The sequence below is a fragment of the Gorilla gorilla genome, chromosome 20, assembly GCF_029281585.2.
Source record: "Gorilla gorilla gorilla isolate KB3781 chromosome 20, NHGRI_mGorGor1-v2.1_pri, whole genome shotgun sequence".
NCBI lineage: Eukaryota > Metazoa > Chordata > Mammalia > Primates > Hominidae > Gorilla > Gorilla gorilla.
Window position 1 is genome coordinate 41,313,257 of NC_073244.2, and position 14,249 is coordinate 41,327,505.

General features: G+C 48.5%; 1 protein-coding gene across 21 annotated transcripts in view; it reads left to right on the plus strand.

Annotated features, from left to right (window-relative positions):
• The window catches only part of ZNF536 (zinc finger protein 536), a 489,254-nt gene that overhangs the window by 330,401 nt on the left and 144,604 nt on the right, over window positions 1–14,249 (plus strand). For 12 of the 21 annotated variants that reach the window (XM_055370940.2, XM_055370944.2, XM_063701203.1 and 9 more), the window contains one exon: window positions 2,892–3,798. The exons of the other annotated variants lie outside the window; for them this stretch is intronic. In XM_055370940.2, coding sequence (XP_055226915.1) covers window positions 2,892–2,899 — 8 coding nt within the window. In that variant the 3' untranslated portion in view covers window positions 2,900–3,798. Of the gene's footprint in view, window positions 1–2,891; window positions 3,799–14,249 lie in introns of those variants that run through there. 21 annotated transcript variants of the gene reach the window in all.

The following is a 14,249-nucleotide window of genomic DNA, read 5'->3' on the forward strand; positions in this document are numbered from 1 at the left end:
GGGCCAGAGAATAAAAGTGTTGGCTCACAGGCCACGGGGTGTCTGTGGCGACCACCCACCTCCGCTTTGGAAATAGCACCACAGCTACCATAGACAATAGGAAAATGATGGCTGTGGTTGCATTCTATTACAACTTTAGGTACTGACAGGTGATGCACTGGAATTGGCCCACAGGGTCTTAGTTGGTCAACCCCTGCTCTGGTGTAAAGAGGGATGTGTTCCCATGGTCATCCCTAGGGAATGAATGGTGCAAACACTGGTCCTCTGTTATTCTGCTGGACAGTGAGATGGTGATGGGAGACCCCTCATCATCAGTGACAGGGCCCCATCCATTGTCCGGTAATGCCAAAGCCAGAGATGTGAGAGAGACTTTACAGTGGTAGAGGACTTGTTGACCCAGATGGGCCGATGCCTTGTTTCTGGGAAGCCACACCTCTGTCTATGCATTAAAGACTTCCAGGAGAACACCCCAGCACAGTGCAACCCAGAGCTGCCCCCTCATAGCCAGCACACACAGAAGAGGAAGGGGGCAGTGGCTGTGTGTCGTCTCTGAAGCAAGCTTGCTCTGTGAAAGCCTGTTTCCTCACTGATGGAAGGAAGCGTAGGGATGAAATAGATGATAGAGATAAAAGAGCTTGGATCAGTGCTTCTCAGTTGAGTTTGCATGACGTCGCGGAGCTCAGCATCCACGTGAAACTGTTGCAAGGAAATGATGTCAGTGTGCAAACATCTTCGGGTCACAATCGTCCCTTAAGCACGGCAGGCATCAACCTTACCTCCATCAGTGTTAGAGAGGCACGTTTCATTTCCTCACTTCTGCCGTGATGCATGGTTGATAGCTCTTTCTTGGTATGTGGGGAAGTTTGCTTTGAAGATGATTCTGGCAATTTTGTGATGACCTCCCATCCCAATGGTTACACTATTTCTGTGTCCACTCCATTCTCTTCCTGATACCAGGCAAGTGCTTGGGGGTAGGAAATGAGTCCTGCCCTGCCTCAGTCTTTGACCAAGAAACGGCAAAGGTCTGCAGTCAGAGACTTGGAAGGAGGCCATGGCTGGGGTATGAAATACACAGTGAGGGCCGCATATGTGCAGACACCCTGAGTATAGACTGTGATACACAGGCTATGGCCATTGGTACATTTTTCATCTTGTGCAAGAGTCTACAGTGTGGCCCAGAAGCCAGCAGGTTCTAATGAAGAAGGGAGGTGAAGGTAGGAAAATGGCGTAGGAAGACAACCATAAAATTCCAATCTGCCGAGTGTGTGGGAGTGCAGGCTGTACCCAGCCAGCACAAGAAGGCAATTGGCTTGAGGGTGTGGGAGACCTGGGGCATCTCCACTGCAAAATCTTTTTGTCTCTGTTGCTGCCTTACTTTATTTAAAGACAAATGTGCTCTCATACCTCTTCCTTCTCTTTTTTGTGAGCTGATTCTCACATGGATTGGCCTCAGAGACTATGGATAAAGCACACCTTTGCATTCACCTCCTTTGCCCAATTGGATAATTTACAGATTAGCTATTGACCTCTATGGTCTGGCCTGCTCTCATTCGTACTGTGTGTCCGGGGCCTGACCTTAGACCCCAGGAGGGAGGACCATTTGGCCTGCCTTGAAGTCCAAGGGCAGAACCTTGTGAGCTAATGCAAATCACCGCCCTGTTCTGCCCCTGCTGGCTGCCTCACAACCTGCTGCAGAGCTTTTCTGTTTGACTCTGGAGGGACAAACACAGGTGATGTCCCCTGGGGTCTCCTGCAGAAATCAGCACCTGGAGCGGGCTCTCCCCAGCCCTCATCCTGAGCCCTGCTGTGTGCACTGTGTCTGATGGAGAGGCAGCCTCTCTGGATGGCAGCTCTCTCCATACTCCAAAGGCATTCTTCTCCTATTCTCCTTCCCTCTTTTTAAATTAAATGGGAATGCCACTGACGTGATGTCGTTTGCACTGCAGGATGACAGAACTGTTGTGTGAATACCATTGTATTTGCCAAATGGTCCACTCGTCATTTCAGAACAAACAAATGGATGGTGTCTGTAAGTCGGCAAACACCGGTGACATTTAGCCTTGTTTATGTTCCTTTCCTTTTGCTGCATATTTTTGGCTCCAAAAGCTACTGGCTGAATCAACAGGGCCTCTGAATCAGGAGAGAAGTCTGGTAGCATTAATTTTAGTTGCTATGTCCATATTCTCTTCAGACTGCATGAATCCTACTGCTCAGGACCAAGTCTAGGTGAGAGGAGAGGGCAATCAACCTCTTTGGTTCAAAAAAAAAAAAAGAAACATATATATACCTTTCCCCACCCCTGGTAATGACTTAAGATTGGGAGGGAGGAAGAGAGTATTGAGAGAAGAGAGTGTTGTCGGAACAGACACCCACATCACTGAGGAAATATAAACTCTCCAATCAGACCCAGGCACCGCCATCTGAAATAGGAACAGTGTGAGCCCACCCATGTCTTAAGTGGGTGCAGATACCCTAGGTCTAAGCACTGGCGTCTACCTTTTTAGACTGCTGAATCAAAGCGCTGGTTGAAACGGACAACTATCTAGACACAGGCTACATCTTACCTGCTGAAGGCGTCAGGTTTTTTCTTTTTTTTCTTTTTCTTTTTAATTTCGGATGTTGTGTGCAAAGCCCAGGTTTCAAATAGGCAGTAATTATCTCCTATTACTTAGTGCTGATCAACAGCACCTCTACGTCTAATTGCCAGCCTGCCCTAATCATGTTGACTATTCTTGCTTTAGCCAGAGACAGAAGGACCAAATTTTATAAATACCACTTTATTGTCATTATTCCATTAAACGATTAGGGGATGTGGCCCTGCCCTTGCTTTCAAATGCCTCTAGCCCTGATGGTTTCTGGATTATTTAATAAATCTGCACATTTTCTTGCAGGTAAGTGACACTCCCTGTCCTAGTCGGTCTATCTGGACTTGCCCTTGTCTGTTCGTGGTCCTCGGTGGTTATCTGCAGCTTGTTAATCGTGTAAAGTCAAGAGAAGAATGTATACACATATGTGTGTTGAATAAATAATTACCATTGGCATAGGTATGTGTATACACACGGCGCACCAATCTACAGTATATATAGCAGAGAATCAGAGGCTAAAAATATTACCCCATATGTTCCACTATTAGTCATGGATTGCAAAGGCTTAGTAACTTGAGCAGGAGAGAAAACTCCCTCAAAGTCATAAATCCTGAGTGACAACTGCTGGTGGATGACAGATCCCTTCACCTGTGGACAACCTGGCTGGGGGTGGGGGGCTGTTCCACCAGCTCACCTGAGCGTGTAGAGGTGGGTCCTGCAGTGGTCTCGTGGATATTACTGCTTGTGTCTGATTGTCCTGTATTTTGTAACACTTTAGAGGAATACAGAAAAGTGCAGTAATTCTCTTTCTCCATAGTATTTAAGCAGAAATATTGCTAGTTTAATATTGTGTCAGGTCGTCCTATTAACCAGGAGCAGATGACAGTAAAATTTCAGTGAACAGCACCTTGACATCTACAACTTAAAAATGGTGATTGAAGCAAAATATGTAAACTTGTACGGGGTGATCGTGTGCTTTGGAACAGAGTATTGTTGAAGTAATTAGAAGATATATTAAGGTGTTCCTGGTAATGAAGGCATGTAAGTTATAATAATTGTAGCTTTCTGAATAAGTGTCAAACTATATCTTTAAGTGTGCTGTATGCTGAGTTACAAGTTAGGTCATTTATGAATGGAATGTAAAATAATACTAAAAATGCTTCAATAACTTATCTTGGTATTGCTAATAAAAAAAAAAAGCTGTGAAACATTAGTGCAGTTTGGAGTCATTATGTTAATTCATTCCGCAACACCCCCCTCACCCCCTGACATTCTTCTCTCTGTTGGAAGCCTCAACAGGACATTCAGGGAATGCCATTGACCCTGCTTCTTGGGCTGTTTGCCGGGGCAGATCATTGCATTTTTCTATCCACTCTTAGGTGGGCCCTGTGAGTAACAATTCATAAACATGCAAGTGGAAAAGGACCTTCCAATTTGGGTGGATGACTGTGGGGGGTGGGGGAGAGCCAGGCGACACGGGCCCGTTTCTCTGTACAAGTGACTTTTAGGTGTCTAGACCCCACAACCGCCCAAAGGAACTGTGGCTGGGGTGGTGGGGGTGGGGGGTACTTGGGCACGGAGTATGCCGGCCATCATGCCCCATCCCAGATGTGGAAACGCTGACACCCAGCCTCCCTTCAGCAAATCTGAACATGTTCTTTTCATCCTGCGAAGGGGTAGTTTGTAATGAAGAGACTCAGGATTCGCGGAGGTGGGAATCTTTATGTTCTGCTGACCTTTTCGGACTGTACTTGTGTTTGCTGTAACAGGCTTTTGCCTGTCCTTCCACTTTGCCTCCTGGTGGGGAGAGAGGTGTGGGAAGAACCGATTTTGCTTTTTGCTTGTGTTGCTTGGTTTTGTGTTCCGTGAGCTGGACTTGAGGGTCCTGCCATTTCAACGGTGTTTCCAAGCTTCTTTGCTTGGACGTGTTTTGTAAATTTCTAAATTCAATGACCATCCCTGAGCCCTTGTCTAACTGGTCCTTTTTGGGGGACTGGGGGTAGGACACAATCTCATAGGACACAATCTGAAGCCCCAAGTCCGTGCTTCACAACCCCAAATAAATAAAGTGTCCTCTGTGTAACAAGGGAACGGAAACCCAGAAATGCTCATTGAACAACCCTGGCCTCCGCAACAGGACAATTGCATCACCCTAGCTGGTTGAAACATTTTTTCCAGTATTTCTCATAAAACCTTTTCAAGTGACTCTGACTCCAAAGACCACAGTATGGCATTAGGTTGTCTTTTATTTTGGGAAAGAGGTAAAAAGTGAGAGATTCGGAGTCTGAGAAGACGCGATAAAAGCTTCAAAGAGAAAATGTCGGTTGTGAAGAAGGTTGTCAGATTTCCTGGTGGTCAGTGCCCAGGACTGTTGCCTGATTCCCTTCATATGAAGCTGGGAGCACATACCATGGGTTCCTATGGAAACTGTGATGGATCCCTAAATGCCTAGCAAAGGTAAAGTGAATGACCCTAACCTCCAGGCCCCAGGTCTGTGTGGCCACATTTAGGCAGGGCCAGTTTCCACTGCCAGTGTACATAGGCCAGCCTGTACAAGAAGTAGGGCCCCAGGAGAGGTTTTTCTTTATTTGCAATGTCCCCTGAGTCTGAGGACCTGCCCCAAGGGGAATGGGGTGCACATCGAGGGAAAATTCCTCCAAGCCTTTTTCTCGGGGCCTCTGTCCAGGGCTGATCACACTGTTCCTGGCGTTGCCGGTCATGTACACCCCGCTGCCCACTTCATGCAAACCTGGGGCACCATAGCACCTGTGGGTTTTGCCAGTCCTCCTGGGATGGGGCCCAGAGGGGTATAGATGGCGTGTGGGGGGCTGGGCTTTGGAGGCAGAGGGAGTGCAAAGCCAGTGAGGGAGAGGCTGCTGAAGGGAACGGATCTTCCCAGCCCTTTGCGTTGACAGCATGGAAGGCTCCCTGGAGCCATGTATTCAGGCATCTGCTGTTCTCTCTTCCTTTCCATGGGGGCCCAATCCCCCTAACGGGATCTCCAAGCTGGAAGACTCGGAAGCATTTCCGTTTCTAAAGCAGGGGGTATTTCCTGAGTTGCTCCCTGGTGGAAACTTCTCAAGCTTAGAGGAGGCCTTTGTGGATTCTCATTCTCCTGTTTTTATGAAGCCAGCTCCGTCCTGCTCCCCATCTTCTCATTTCAGGGCACTCACGCCGTACACTCCCGCTGCTTCCCATCCATCTCCTCCTCATCACCCCCATCCCTGGGTAACAACTTCCTTCTCAACAGTTGCATGTTCTTGGGAATATCCCGTCTTCTGCCTGCCGGGGAGCTGGGTGGATTCAGTTCTGTGGAATGAGCCAACTTCATTTCACAGCTCTGCAAGGGGGTCAGGAATTCTTTTTCCTGTGTGTTCCTTCCCCCTAAGCCACCTTCCATCCCCAAGTGGGATTATAACAAGCCCACCTTCCCCATATACCACCATCCATCCCCACATGGGAATATAACAAGCCCACCTCCCCCATAAACCATCATCCATCCCTACGTGGATATATAACAAGCCCACCTCCCCTGTAAACCACCATCCATCCCCATGTGGAAATATAACAAGCCCACCTTCCCCCAAGTCACCACCCATCCACATGTGGGATTATAACAAACCCCACCTGTTTGAATTCAGACCTGGAACAAACGTAAACATCATCCATTGGATCTACCCTCAGCCTGAGACCTGGACCCTTCCTAACATGAGCACCCTGGTCTGGATAAGAGACCACCCCCCCCGCCCCATTGTATATGGAGCAGAGTTCCAAGGAGACATCTGTGACCAGATGAGAGAGGCCAAGGAAGGGCAGAGTGCCTTGCAGTAAGAGAGTCTTCAGATCCACTTTTCTATTTACACATGTTCGGAAGTGTGTTTGCTTTGATGAGATTGTAGATATTCTGGTTGGAGAAAAAGAATCTAAATGTTGGGAGATGATTATTCCATAAGTATAGTCACTTTTTCTCAAAGAAACTTCCCCATGATTAAATTACATCCCCAAATCGGCAGCAGCACATTGGCAATATTGTCTCTGCGTAAGCAGATTCTGCCTCTGGAGCAAGGGATGCACATTTTCAAGGTTAAAGTTGGGGAACTCTGCACAGCTATTTCATTAGCAAAAATAGCCATTTGTGCATCCAGACATTGGCTGGCTTCACGAGGGGTTTGTCTTTCATGTTCTTTGTGGAGTTGTCCAGACACACCCATCTAATGGTAACTCACTGCTCACAAGGTTAAGTTTTCTTTTTGAACTTCTGTTGTTGTCAAATTAACATAATATGCTCTCAATTATCCACATAAAAGGAGAAAGGCAACCAAGCGGGGAAAGCAAATTTGCAATTAATTTACCAAATTATTGCTCTTTTTATATGATGGACAAGTTGCTTTTTTCTTGAGTTGGGATTTGTCTCTACTGGGAAGAGAGCTGGGGTTGACCACAAGGACAGGCCACTCCCAGGTGTGCCCTGCACCTGGGGAAGGGCTGAAGGTGGTTTTGCTGGGGTGCACAGTGGCCCCGGTGGATAATTAGGGACTCACACTAGGATTAGCTCTTTCTTGTCAAGTAGAGGGGTCGTTAGTCCTCTCAATCCCCTAAGACTTCCTTGGTGACCTAGCTGTGTCTCCCTAGAGCAGATCCTGAGGTAAGGACCTGGATGCAGGCAGTAGATATGGGAGGTGACCCAGGAAGCATGAGTGAGGGAGCAAGGAAGGGAGACAGAGAAGGCAGGTAAATCAACAAGCACAGGTGCACTCATGAGAGGGTCAGTACTGCAGGACCATGGGGGCTCAGCCCCTTTGGGGATCCTCTAAGGTACTATGTGGAGCTCCTCTTGGAACAGTCTCTTCAAGGATTGAAGGAGCCGGGGTATTTACACACCAGCTTTTCCTCTCCCAGCAGCTGAGGGTCCCTCCAGCCCACCTGATGGCCAACCATTCTTCCCATAGTGAGAGAAAGCCCTCAGGCAGAACGAAGCAAGAGGCCATTGGTATTGCCAGATAATCAGATAATCAGAAGGGAAGGAATGAGGAACCAACAGTATCTGCTTCAAGTGAGAACACCCTCTTGGGTACCCTGTAGAAAGTCGCAGACCTACCAGAGCCACAGATGAGAACAGATGTGCAGGTCATGGCTCCTGTGGGGAGGGAAGTGCATGGCCTCTCAGCTTAGGGGCCAGGTTACTGGAGGAAGGACTGGCGGGCTGGTCTGGGGGTCAAAAGACCTTGAAGCAATCGTGTTTCAAGGAGCTCAGACAACTCACGTGTCCTCTTTGGGCACCATTTTCCTCTCAGCCAAAGGAGGGAGCATTCCAGATGTCTGCTCCAGACCCTCTTAGGTCTTAAACTCTATAGTCTCCACCACCCTTTTCCAGTCCTCACTTTTCAGATGACTCCTCCGGACCCTGTCAGTCCTGGAGTCCCCATACCAGTAGGGCCCCTGGGATGTGTTCTGGTTTCCCACAAGCGTAAGAGCATGCGGGCTTTCTGTTTGGGCAAGGCCATCTGCCATTCCAGTGCACAAGCATATGAAACTTGCCTTATCCTGAAGATATTTCTGTTAAATTAGAAGAAGACCATTGAGGATTTTCTTTTAATTGTGGAAGTCTGTTAAAATAGTAAAAGAAAAGAAAAGAAAGGAGATCAATGAAACTGGATTTTCAGCTCATGGAAGTGCAAGAAAAACCTGATTATCTGACTTTTTTCTCTCTTATTTTTCAACCTGTCGAGCTCACAGTTGAGCTTGAGAAGATTGTATTTTTTATGATGATCTGGTTATCTCTGAGTGCTTTACAGATACCAATGTGTGAATCCAGGAGTTCCCTTTTGGATAAAAGTGCCTCCTGCTCCCTTTCAATACATGTATCCATCACACTTAGAGGGTGGGAACCCAGGCACCGAGAGACACGGGCTCGGGCTCTCATCTTGCACTCACGGGGCACGGAAGCAGTTCACATTCACTTCCTTCTGTGCCTGTGACCATCCCACTTTTCCATCCCGAGAATTCCCTTGGTCACTGAAAATCACTCTGAGCTTGGAAGCCCGGGGTAGTTTGGAACAGTACGCTCTGTCTCTACACGGGAAACCCACAAGTCCTTGGCTTTTTGCTTTCAATTTGATATCTTGTCATAGGCATTTCTTAATCCAATTGCCTCAGGGTTATCACCCATCAAATGAGGCACTCATGTATCCCTTAAGAGAATAAAGTGAATATGAAGAACTTGGAGGTTGTCGAGTCACCCTCATTTCAAGTATTTTAGGCTTTCTGCAGCCACGTAGGCTCCAGGCAGAGCTTCGATGAAGACCCAGAACCCACTAAAACCCTGCCGAGTGGCTGGAGAATCTGGGCAGGTTATTATAAATCATGGTGCCCCACCCTCATCCTTGCCAATTTGTACTCACCGCTGGAACGTCTCTTTCTGGATGGCCCATCTGGGATTCTTCCCATCCCTGGGGTGAACACATCTGGAGGTCTGTTGGGGAACCCATATGATAATTCAACAAGCCCATTCCTGCGATGGACAGACACACCCCCATTGGCTCCAACTGAGCTGTTTTCACTGTTTTCTAGTGGTAAAAAGTATTTACCATTAGGAAATTTTTTAAAATCATCTCTCGTGACCAATCGGTGGCCCAGATTCTTGTATCAGTGGTTTTTGGATTAAGACTTTGGGCTCTAGAACTGTCCTTTCTAAATGATACCCAGTAATTTAATTTTAAATCACAAAGGGAATTTTCTTGAAGCTTTTGAGGTAAATGCCCCTGCAAAGTGAATGATCCCCTCTAATTTGCACAGGTTAAACACCTGGATGTCACGTTGGGGTGGTTTTGTGAAGTCCCCAGTTTTCTTTCACAACAGTGGGTTTTGCAAAAGGAGCTGTTGTGTGAGGTGGGTGATGGGACTGGGGTTTGCCAGGCAGGCTGATCTCACATCCCAGAAGACACAGGAGGGAGAGGCGCTGGGCGTGACGGATGCTCTAGTGGTGGGAAGAGGGATTCCTAAGGGCCCCTTGCCCAGCCTGACAACCCCTGCGGATGAGCCCAAGGACAGGCTGGGGCACACAGGCCTGGAACCTCCAGATGGACACACACAATTCCCACTATGTCAAGGTGTATCTGGGATGGGACAGCGGGGAGGCCTAGCCCCAGGGACCTGGGATGGGGGGACCAAGGGAGAGGGAGAGTGCCACAGAGAACCCAAGGGCTAAGGGACCAGAAAACAAGAGAGGGGTAAATGGCTGAAAGGAAGAGAAATGCATGAAGATAGAGGGAGAGAAGTGCAAATGCAGTACAAAGAGAAGAAGGAGGAGGATTAAAGAGAACCTGGAGACCTGGGAAGATAAAATTCAATGAAAGAGTCGGGTGTGTTGGCACATGCCTGTGTTCCCAGCTACTCAGGAGACTGAGGCAGGAGGATCACTCGAGCCCAGGAGGTGGAGGCCAGACTGGGCAACAGAGCAAGATCTAAAAAAAGAAAAAAGGAAAGGAGAAGGTAAGAGAGAAAACAAGTAAGAAGAGAGTAGAAGAGAAATGGTGGAGGTTGCATCTGGAAGAGAGGAAAGAGTGGAAGAAATGGGTAAAGAGGAGAGAGAGAGAGAAGGCCAGCAGAAATGAAAGGATCCTGGCAGGGAACCTTTTCCGAAGCCTCCTGGGGCTGTAGGTGCCCAGGCTGATGGGATGGGCCATCCCACTGCTGGTGGTCCTGGTGGTCAGGCTGGGGAGAAGGGTGCTCAGTGGCTGTGGGTAGGGATGTTGGGAGGCTTCCAGGGTCAGGGAGACCCCCAAGTGCAGCCCCTGGCGCTCGGGCTGGAGCTCCAGTAGCACCTCCTCCCGCTTGCTCCACTCCCACCGCCAGTTTCAGGAGGAAATGCTGCAGCTTAATCAGAATTATTTACAAGATAATGGTCCATTGTTTGCACTGAGACAGATGTTGTCTGTGGGAACTTTGTGTTTTATGCTCTTTTCCCTGCTCTGCCTTCACTGGGTGCAGATGGGATGGAAGTAATGTGAGTTATGACTCCAAGGATTGGAAACGGGGAGATGCTCCACTCCTGCCTGGGCTCGGCGGGGCCACAGAGCTGGGCTGGCACCTGGTAGGCAGGGGTGGAGAACAGCCACTGTGGCTGCAGGGCTGTGATTAAGAAGGTCTTATTTCCTAGAGGGGCGGGTCCGTGCCATCGCCTTGTCCGGGAAGAACTCTGATTAAGATGCACTTCTGTTTGTTGCGTTGAGAGGTCACCACTGACATCTCAAATGAGGGTGACCATCTGCTCCTCTTTTTGCCAAAAGGAAAGCTCAACCCCTCGGGGGTGGGGAATGTGTAGACCCCCTCCTTTTTTTTTTTTTTTTTTTTTAACTTATCAGAGAGCTTCTTCTTGGTCTTCTGGGGTCAGTTAGGAAGCCAAATCTGGGCTTGTGACTGCCTGCCCTGCTTCTTCAAGGGTAAGGTCAGCTGAGTGAATGACGGCTCCATCTACTTACCCGGGGAGAGAGCATGTTGCAGAGGAGGAAAGATGGGGTGATCTGGGGAGACTTGGCCTGCTACCGGACTTGTTCCGAGCCTTGCCCCGGTGGGGCCCCACCCTCCTGTGAAGCCCACAGGTCTGCCAGGCCTTCAGCACTTCTGGACCCCAGCCACTTCTGCGTAACCAGACACCCTCTGTCATTATCAGAACCCATTTTATGAATGAGGAAACTGAGGCCAAGAGATGCTAGATGGCTTGCCCACAGTCTTTTTTCTTTTTCTTTTTAAATTTGTGTTTGTTTTTATATCATTGCATGTAGTGAAGTTTGGACTTTTAGTGTACCCGTCACCTGAATAGTGAACGCTGTACACAACAGGTGATTTTTAAACCCTTACCCCTCCCACATCCCCACCTTCTGTCATCTCCAATGCCTGCTGTCTGCTCTTGCTGTCATTTTCTACTCTTCCAGCACCTCAGGTTATGACCTTCCCACTCCAGGGGGCCCCTCTGAGCCTCAGCTTGGCCAGCTGAACACCAGGCGTGAGGATAGCTGTTGCAGAGTCAGGGAGGGGAATTCCGTGAGACACACACCTCCAATGCCAAGCACCGAACCTGACAGCCCATCTCACAGATGACAGCAATCAGTGTCATCAACCACATCACACCAGTCCTCCAAGACACAGCATTTATAACGTCAGGCTGTGACCACCAATAAACAGAAAAAACAAAGTAATAAAATATCCCAGGTCACGCTTGGATGCTAAAATCAAGCAGTCGTGGAATAAAGAAAGTCACTTTCAGGGCAACTATGTAAAATCAGTCCTGGCCTTTGGGCAGCCTAGAGGAGAACTCAGTCAGCCATGGCTCCTAACCCTGCCCCACACCCTGAGTGTCTGTGAGGGGTCACCCAGAAATCAGTTACCACCGGGACGTTTTGTTCCATTCAAAAACCAGCCATGTGGGGGCATCCTGGGTCTGGGGCAGACGACTGTTTCCCCAAAATATCTCCATGCCCAAGGAACGGCTCCCTTTATCCCAGCAGCAGGATCTGGTCCTCTGAACTCACCCACTAACCTTCCAAGCAAAGTTGTAAATAATAAAGACTTCCTCTGTGGCAAGTCCTGTTCTAAGCTCCGTACGGATGAGAGTGCAAATTAGCCTCTTACATTTCATCCTCATGAAAACCCAAGGATGTGGATGGAGTATTTATTATTCTCATTTTAAATATGGGGAAACTGAGGCACCGAGCAGCATCTTGTCACACCTAAGATCACTCGCATGTAAATGACGGGGCTGAGATTCAGAGCTGGACAGTGGAGGTCCCTGGGAGTGGCCTCTCCGGGCAGTCGGGGGATCCCTGCCTGTGGCCTCTCCGGACAGTGGAAGTCCCTGTATGTGGCCTCACTGGACAGTGGAGGTTCCTGGGAGTGGCCCCTCTGGACAGTGGAGGTCCCTGTGTGTGGCCTCTCTGGGTAGTGGGGGTCCCTGCATGTGGCCTCTTCGGGTAGTGGAAGTCCCCGGGAGTGGCTTGTCCAGGTAGTGAGGGTCCCTGCATGTGGCCTCTCCGGGCAGTGGAGGGATCCCTGCCTGTGGCCTTTCCATGCAGTGGAGATCCCTGTGTGTGGCCTCTCTGGGTAGTGGCGGTCCCCGCGTGTGGCCTCTCCGGGTAGTGGCGGTTCCTGGGAGTGGCTTCTCTGGGCAGTGGAGGTCCCTGGGAGTGGCCACTCAGCTGCCTTACCTTGCGGGTGCTTTTCTGTGCCTTTAATACACATTTGAGATGCATCAAAAATAAACCAACCAAAAGTACATAACAACAGCCAGTTCCTGCCAGCCCGCCAGGCTCATGTCAGGAGAGAATGGGGCATTTCTGAGCCACGATTCTGCGATTTGGCGATCCTAACCTGAGACAGAGCCTGGGGAGCACCGTCTTGGAGCGCGCGGGCGGGGCACTGGATAGGGACCAGGTGTTTGGGTTGTGACCAGAGTGGCTTTGAACCTGCCACGTGACCCTGAGGAGCTCTCCTCCTATCCCCTCAGTGTCCTCACCTCTCCATAAATGACAAAGTCGCAGTGATAACCCTGAGTCCTTCCATGTCACAGTCTGTGAATCAGTTCTTTTTAGGTCTATATTTATTCAGTCATTTTCCAGCCTCAGGGAAAAAAAGCAAAAATCTGTCATCTCCCTCCTTCCCCCGCAGCGAGAGGGCCCCGAGGAAACCTGACCCCCACCTTGCAATTGTTCCCTGAGGTCCAGGTCTGAGGGAGCATAGAGAGTGGGTGGCCCAGGGCTCCAGCTGCCCCTCCCTGCCCCCAACCGCGACAGCAGCGGAGGTCAGACCGGGATAATATTTATCAACCTTATTCTCATTGTGCCGGACTCTGACCAAAACCCGGCGTCACTGGAGATCCCAGATTATGTCTTTTAAGGTCCCACAGAGCCGCTTCACATGTGCCCAATTACCTCTGTCAGGCAGGGGGAAGGAGGTCTCCCTCGGTGGGTGGGATCTGAACTTGAGCTTCCAGAGGTCGATGGCTGGGATCTTAGGCCTTTGAGGCTGTCACTCCCTGATAGCCAGACCTTTTCTGTTAAAACTGTTTAAATTACAAACCAGTAATAAAAGGATCATATGTGTTTCCCACAGAACAGGTTCTTTAGGGCTATTATGATAATTAAAAACATATGGTGCCTGTACCAGTCTGAAGGAAACCGCAGATGTACAAATTAGGTATTATATAAGGGTTTTCTGCTTTTGCCCTTTTAGAAACATCAAGCTGGAGAAGTTTAAAGGGATAAAAATGGCAATTGTGCAGACAGTAGGTAGCATTTTGGTTTTAGAATCATTAAATACATAAACCCATTTTTTTTTTTAGACTTCGTAGGAATAAACAGCTCCTGATATGTGAAAAAGGTGAGGAAAGTACCCAGAGGTTGGGAGTTTCCGGGGGAAGAGGCATCATTTTCCACCTCACGAGACCTTGGATACCATGAAATCTTTTGCATTTTCTATGACATTGTTCTGCACAAAGAGGATTATATTTATTAAATATTGAATTATGTTAAAATTGAATTGATGGGAGCAAAGATGAGGATTTCTTTACATTAAACTTTTTACTTTTTAAAAGGCAAAGATGCAAGTATTGATTAGTCTAGAAATAGTCATTTGTTTTAATTTAAAATATGCAATTGATTTTGAGAAGGT